The 7,572-nt window shown below is 43.4% G+C and overlaps 2 protein-coding genes across 2 annotated transcripts in view; one reads left to right on the top strand and one right to left on the bottom strand.

Moving 5' to 3' along the window:
- phyhd1 (phytanoyl-CoA dioxygenase domain containing 1) overlaps window positions 1–2,760 on the top strand; it is a 7,726-nt gene extending 4,966 nt beyond the window's left edge. The window contains exons 9-11 of the mRNA XM_014006557.1: window positions 1–97; window positions 695–821; window positions 1,119–2,760. The exon at window positions 1–97 is cut by the window's left edge and continues 18 nt beyond it. Of these exons, the coding sequence (XP_013862011.1) occupies window positions 1–97; window positions 695–821; window positions 1,119–1,167 (273 nt within the window). The 3' untranslated portion in view covers window positions 1,168–2,760. The remainder of the gene's footprint in view (window positions 98–694; window positions 822–1,118) is intronic.
- An 856-nt stretch (window positions 2,761–3,616) lies between these two features.
- On the bottom strand, window positions 3,617–6,337 carry dolk (dolichol kinase). The gene has a single exon (XM_014006555.1). The coding sequence runs from the start codon at window positions 6,293–6,295 to the stop codon at window positions 4,724–4,726; it is 1,572 nt and encodes a 523-aa protein (XP_013862009.1). The 5' UTR covers window positions 6,296–6,337; the 3' UTR covers window positions 3,617–4,723.
- Between the last annotated feature and the right edge of the window lie 1,235 nt (window positions 6,338–7,572).

Genomic DNA, 7,572 nt, shown 5'->3' with positions numbered 1-7,572 from the left:
GTGCGCACCCCTAAGGGAACCTATCCACTGACGGACTTTATCGGAAGAGAGTGTGCTTATGATGAAGAGAAGTTTGTAGCTGCGCCAGTTAAAAAAGGTGAAGTGTCTGTTTTTTTTTTTTTTTACATTTAAAATGAATGAATTAGAAATGTGAGCTGACTGGCTGCTTGCTCTGCTCCTACTTCAGTACAAACACGCAACATGTAAAACATTCAAATATGTTTTTATATTTGGGAGAAAGTCACAGAGTTTAGGGTAAAAGTAGCCGTCCTCATGAAATAATTCATGGCTCGCTGCCTGGCATATCCAAGTTTGAAAGCCAGTTAAAAACGTTAATCCTTGGGGTATGTGTTGAAACTCTCAGCTACTATCACGCCAAATCTGAGCTCCAAATCTGTAAAAATGATTGAGTTATAAGTAGTTTCATGTTGGCTAAATTTGATTAATTATAGTGATTAAAATAGACTGACTCCAAAGGTTAATCAGCTGGAGACGTCAATCCAACAACTGACATTTTGGTCTAAATCTGTCCAGAGATTCATGAGATAATAACAGACAAATGCACGGTTGCCTGCCACTGTGTTTGCCATCAACTTGGTTATTAAAAAAATTGATAAATTAATTTAAAAATCACATAAACAGCTTTGGTACAGATGGTGTTGCTTTAATAAAGTCGTGGCCCATCCCTGCTCAGGTGGTGCGGTCCTGATCCACGGGGAGGTGGTGCATCGAAGCGCTGAGAACACCTCGGAGGACTCTCGTCACGTCTACGCCTTCCACCTCATGGAGGCCCTGAACACCCGCTGGAGCCCGGACAACTGGTGAGAGCACGTGGACTTTAATTTGTACGCCTCAGTGATCGCAAGTCTGCCTGATTGTCGTAGGATTTGAGGAGCGCGACGTAAACGATTTTGTGCAAAGTCCTTCAGTCAAGTATCTCAGCGTCTTTAACATTTGAAACAATTAGGCTCATTGGGTTTTTCAGTTTGTTTTTCACAACCGCATCTAAAGTGAAGTTTAACAGGAAACCCATTTAATTTGTGCTGCAAAGATCTTGTCTATTTCTGACCAGTTTGACCCCATTCCTCATATTTGTGTTTCCTCTTTGTCCTTTAAAGGTTGCAGCCCACGGAGGAGCTCCCATTCCCACCTCTTTACACTAAATGAAGAAAGGCAAAGTTTTATACAAAATATATTTTACAGCTTCTCTAAGAAACTTTTAAATATATATATAAATATAATTCAGTTTTCTGGCCTAAATGTAAACCATTAGAGTGGTTCCCCACCTGTTTGGGTCACAGCCGCTCAGGTTGGTGTTTGCCTCAGAGCTGTCAGGTAATGGAGAAAAAACTAGACTGGACAAAAAATAAAAAATGGAGCATCAGCTGAAGTTCAAATGTTTATCTGAACCTACTTTTTACTATATTTAGGTGATACTTAAATACAAAGAATGACGTTCGGTTATGAAATCTGAACATTTTTGCTGGACAACAAGAAATAAAAGGACCAAGTAGAATTTTGATCTCTTGTTGAGGCCTCACTGTCTTATAGATCAACAGTACAAATAAAATCTATTTTTTTGGTAAAGATTTCAAGCATGTCTAAACACAAATCTGCAGACAATCAACTGTTTTGTCTGTGCATGAGTCAAACTAACAGGAAGTGCTGTTGGAAGAGTCAATAGTTTAGTGTTTTCCAGCTGATGTTGCAGTTTCAGGTGACAGTGTGAAACATCTGAGTTCACATGAAGTTTTAAAAAAGGCTGTTTTTTTTCTTGATCTTGTTTGAAAATACCACAACCTTCCTGTAAGTATCCATCTGTTATCTGTAAGAATTTAATTTAATTTTTTTTAATTTTATTTTACCAATGCCAAATTAAGAATATAAAATGAAAAACATAACTTTTCAAAACAAGAAAAAATGATCAACCAAGTTAATTCTGCTCGTACTTAAACTCGTCCTTTGGCATTAAAATCATTGTTTCCTTTCATACAGGATGCTTCTGTAGAATTTAACCCCTTCATGGCTGCATGGTTATCTGAGAGTGATTTTACTTGGTGACCTTTCAACTCAACACCAGACCATTAATCAAACCTGCTTTTGTTCCAAATCTTAAGTTGAAACAGGTTCTTAAGGAGACATATTTTTTAGAGTTGATGCATTCAAAACAACTTTTAGCTTCTCCTGAGGAGGTGATCATTTCTTTGTATTCAGTGGACATTTTCACACTGACAGATCACATAAATGCAATTTTTCAGATTAAAAACAACTGAAATTAACAATCTGAATAGGTTTTCTTCTCTCCACAATCAGTGGACTTGTCAGAACTGTAGGTTTTTAATGTGACCAATGTTTTTATCCATCTTTTTTTAAACATCATAAAAAACTGTCACCAGCCAAACTTTACTTCTTTTTTTTCCTTTTATTTTGTGTCCTGACATCAAATTACATTTTTCTTTTTTCTTTTTTTTTTTTTTTTTTTACAGGAAATAGTCAGCATTTGTTTTCAAGTATGTTCAATTTTAAATACAACTCAACCAAGTAAACTTCATGTCTGGATGACTTTAAATCACCAAATTTAAACTCATTCATCAAGTATTAAAAAAATAAAACAGGAAACAAAAAGGCTTCGTGTTTTCAAAGTAAAGTCCATCAGTCACGCAGGTTCGTCTTCACAGCAGGCATCAATTTTATCTATGAAATGCTTAACATGCAATAATACATTATTTTAAAAAAAATGTAAGGATGGGAAAAAAAAAAGCTTTCATGCTATTAAAGTGTAATTACAACATTGAGAAGAAAGTTTTATATATTTAAACTAACACAAATATGGAAACTAAAAAGAAAATCTTGAGATCAAACCTGAAATAGTTGGAGTCAGACTTTTACAGGAACTAATCACGGGCATGTCATCCTTAGTGTGGGGCTTTTACTGATATATTTGAACCATTTTACCTCTGAGGGGGTAACAGATAAATAAACATTCTTACAGGCTCAAATATATCTGCTGAAGGGGTATTACAGTATGTGTTGTCCAGTTCTATACCACAGTAAACGTTACCTTCAGTTATGAAAATACTGTAAATATCAAAAATAATTTAGACTTTGTATCTAAACACCTTGAAATTGGCCTCTGTCTCTTTAAGAACCTCCTACCATTTCAGACACTCCCACTTAAGCATGTCTTCGAACAATTCTTCGGGGGAGGGCGGGAGCTCGGCTGCAGACTGAGCTCCAGGGAGGAGCTTTGTACCAATAGGCGGAGCTTTGTAGCAGCAAGCATTTAGACAGCTCCACATGGCCACAGGAGATTCAGGATTACTCAAACATGCATGGATGAGTCAAAACAACACTGAGTGTGTTTTTGATGAGGGGATAACTTTATAAGATGATACAAAGCTCAAAAAAGTCAATTTCGCCTAACCACAAGGTCATAAATGATTTAGTTTACAAGGTTGATCAACTTCTATTTGGTGATCATGATTGACTGCAGCTGGTAGTTTGTCTTTTTTAAGCACAAAAAAAGGATTTAATGTCAAGCATGGTGGTGGCAGAGTCATGCAGTGGGGATGTTTTGATGAAGCCAACTTACATCATTGTTCTGGAAAGGCCTTCCTAAAGTCTCAACCTCAGTTTTATTAGAAATTCTGCTTAAAAGTCAGAAGAGAACAGTTCAAATAAATCAATAAAAGCCCAAAATAAACAACACATTCATGCCCCTAAAAAGTGTATGTAAACTTCTAAAGGAGCTGTGACATTTGAAAGGCGTATTTTTTTAAAGCATTTTTAAAAATGACAGAAATAAGTTGTCAAAAGTAAAAAGGCTTTCATTCACAAGTTTGGCCCAAAGCCTTCTTACAAAGTCCAAAAATATACAACCTGGTTTGTGGGCTCCATGTTAGAAGGAAATGTACTTTTTTGTTTAAAAAGTTTCCATCAAACCACAAAGAAAATACTCAACAAAGTAAATTTGAACCCAAAATATACTCTAGGATACCTGCATATACATGTTACAGTACTGTATTCACATTAGTGTCATGCAGGAGCAGAGAGAGAATCAGCCCTTACAAAGAATAGTTGAGTGAGACTGCCATGCTTTTTTTTTTTTTTTTCTTGTGGCCCTACAGCTTGTATGATAATCAGAAGTGATGGAAAATACATTTTAAGGCAAATCTTTTCAGTTCTTTGTGTTGCTCTCATAGAGTTGATTAGGCGACAAAACGTTAAATATTGTTCTTCGTAGGCAATACACGGGCATAGATCGTTTGCCAAAAACAACAACAACAACACAGGACTAAAAACTTAGTGAACCTAACTAAAGAGTTGTGTTTCAAGGACATTTTTCCCCACTTTGCTAAACTGACTCTCCTGTTGCATAATTTAAGAGATGCAGGTGTCAGCGGTCGAGCACTTTGGGGTCAGGTTGGAAAGCTACACCGCCACCAACACTGAGCGCAGAGAATATTTAGCAACCGAGTTTCTCACATTTCTTAAAAACCCTGTGAAAAGACGCCTCACTGCAAGTCGTTTTTGCAAAGAAGACTTTTTTTTTTAAATGACCAGACTTTAATGAGAAATCACCACCTACTGCTGAATACAAGCAGATCAAATTATTGAGCTGAAGGCTTTAACTGTGTTTCTACAATGTTCCACGAGTCCTGAAGGGAACGTTCTATCCCCACTCTACCATTTGAGCTTTCTCACAACTGTGAGATTTGTTGGTTCAAAGTAGCAGCAGGATGAAGAGGTAGAGCGGGAGCAGGAGGTTGTCTATTTGGGAGGTGTAGGCCTCCAGCAGGGCCACCAGAGTGATGGAGCCAACGATCCACGAGTAGGTGGAGTTCAGGTTGATGCTTCCGTCGAAGATGAGGAACATGGCCACGGCGATGATCTGGGCGAACACGGACGTCGCCGTCCCTTCCAAGGTTTTCTTCGTGCCGGGCCAACGGATCTCCCCCATGGTGCTGCCGAACACCGACGCCACGGTGTCTCCGACTCCCACGGCCAGCACGCCCGCGTAGGGCACCAGCCCACCTGCCCCGGGAAGAACCCCCTTAGGGGCGCAGGGTCCGGGGAACAGCCAAATGGGCAGAGACATGCCCAGCAGCAGGTAGACGTGGGTGAGGATGAGGGGCCCGGAGTCCCGTTCGTCCAGGAACAAGGTGAGCAGCTGCCGGAGCAGCTGACCGAGGGGCCTGATGCGGAAGTAACGCACGTACTCCAAGAGCAAGAAGACGGCCAAGCAGCCCACAGACGCCACGTGTAGCAGCTGCCGGTCGTAGACCAGGCCCGGAACATATGTGGCCACTACAATCAGGTGGAAGTACTTCCTGACCACCGTCGAGGCCTGGTGCTTCTTGGACCCTGACTGGCGCTGGTGGTTCTGGTGCAACACGACACAAGTGGCCGCGACGGCCAGGAACACCCAGTAACCCAGCAAACAGAGTCTCCTGTCGTTCAGCGTGACGAAGTCCAGCAGCCACATGATGGGGTGCCGGCCGATGAACAGGGACAGCCACGGCATCAAGATGCCCAGAACCAGAACGGCCGTCATCATGTGGAAGAAGAGGGAGGAAACCCACGTTTCAGACTCCATGAAGCAGAAGAGCAGAGCGAAGAACACCCCCAGCAGCAGCGAGCCCACCACTACAACCGGCAGGAAGTAGTTCACCGGATCTCCTTTGACCTCCGACAGGTTCAGGGAGCGCTTGATGAGCTGGTTCATGATGAAGCTGATCCCGCCGACGATGAGGAGCGCCTCCCCGGGGGTGAAGCAGCGCGGCAGCAAGTAGAGCACGATCAGGCTGAGGTAAACGAAGATCAGCAGGACCTCCAAGACCTCGATGACCTCGGACACCGTCAGGGTCTGCTTTGTGGTGTAGAGGATGGCGCTGCCAGCCAACCCCGCCACGATACAGGTGTTGGTGGGCACGGGTCTGGTGATGCCCAGCGCGATCAGGGAGAGGAACAGCGCCAGCATCATGCCCGCGACGGTGACCACCATGGAGAAGCGCTCGAAGTAGACGTTCCCCGAAGCGGAGCACTTCTCTCTCAGCACCAGACCCAGCAGAGGCATGACCATGGAGGCCGGGACGATGCCGCTGTTCGCCGCAGGGCGGAACTGGAACACGGCGGCCCCGGACTTGAGCAGACGGTCCCATTTGTGCTGAACGTAGAAAGCCTGAATGACGAGGGCCACGCTGCACCAGGAGTGCTGGTTCCAGACCACCATGTGGACACACAGCACCACCGCCAGGACCACAGCGGACTCCATGAGCACTGGGTTCATCTGCATGGTTGTAATGTGGGAGCTCACAGGGAGGGGAGAGGAAAGGGGGGGGGGCGCGTCTGGGGGGGGGGGGGGGGATTGAGCTGAACAGATGGTCTACAACTGTAAAGGTGTGGTCTTGTCACTTCCTTTCTATGCCAGTCTTCATCTTTTGGCAGATAATCCACTTGCCATGGATGTCTAGAGGAGAAAACATGGGGGGTAAAATCAGAAATGCAGTTTTTAAGTCAGTGCGTCACTTTAACTTGCCTTAAACCTTTCCTCTTGGTTATCTGCTTTCTGCCATGAACTTTGATCACACTAAACATTCATACAATCAGTGTGAGAGCCAGAAGAGAGGGGTGCTCTTTCCACATCAGCTGCAACCTTTGTTCCAGTGGGGACTGGCAGAGTGACAAACACATGGCCCGGCTGAAACAGAGCTAAAAGAGTCCAGTAAATTTATATAACCCTGCTAACACCGCAGAATGGCAGCAAGATAAGTGAGGACCGCCTCTCTGTCTGTGTGAGCTGAGGATGCTGCAGCCACAGATGGCATCGAGCTAACAGCTAACATAACAGCTGACTGCAGCGAGTTCTCTGAAACAGCCGGCGGCGTGGACACGAAAACACGCACTGACAAAAGACAAGAAGACGTACCACACCAGTGCGGTGTTATCTGGCCGAAGATAAATTCATATGAACCAGTACCGTCACGTATTTGTCGCTTTATGTCCTCCGTCAGTTGTCACTGTTCTCACTCCCGGTAGGAAAGGGGCCATTTTTGACAGCTAGGTCACGTGGTACTTGCCAAAAAACTGGGTCCGCTCTTTAACGATAAAAGGGTGCAGAATCCGGCTAGAAGTGAAGTGGAGCGGCGTGGGAGGAGTTTATCTGTAAACTGCAGGGGCTAGCGTTTAAGAGGGGGAGTTGTCGCCGTAAAACATACACGAGCGGTACGAGCGATTTGAGTTTACTTAGTCATTAACAGTTGACAGCATAGTATTGCAAATGAGGGAAAAAGAAAGCGGAAGCTCCACCTGCTCGGTGAGCCTTCAGGACCGCTGGCGTATAAATGGTGTGGACCCGCTATTTCCAAGGGCATGCAAGTTAAAAATGCTCATTTATAGTTGTCATTTGATACTTCAAGGGTTTATCTGGTGTGGGGAGACTTAAATGACTGTATGTTGATGTGTATGAGAGGGGCAGGAAATCACAAGATTTTTTTTCTACTTGATAATTTTCAAACAAAGTGTGTAAACGTGCCAATTGGCTTATTTTTTATGTTTTTACTTTTCGTTGTC

The sequence above is a fragment of the Austrofundulus limnaeus genome, unplaced genomic scaffold, assembly GCF_001266775.1.
Source record: "Austrofundulus limnaeus strain Quisiro unplaced genomic scaffold, Austrofundulus_limnaeus-1.0 Scaffold36, whole genome shotgun sequence".
NCBI lineage: Eukaryota > Metazoa > Chordata > Actinopteri > Cyprinodontiformes > Rivulidae > Austrofundulus > Austrofundulus limnaeus.
Note: the sequence above shows the minus strand (reverse complement) of the source record. Positions and strands in the feature narration are given on the sequence as shown.

Bases quoted from the DNA above. Each gene is read 5' to 3' on its own strand.
- dolk (XM_014006555.1), bottom strand. From the start codon at position 6,295: ATGCAGATGAACCCAGTGCTCATGGAGTCCGCTGTGGTCCTGGCGGTG.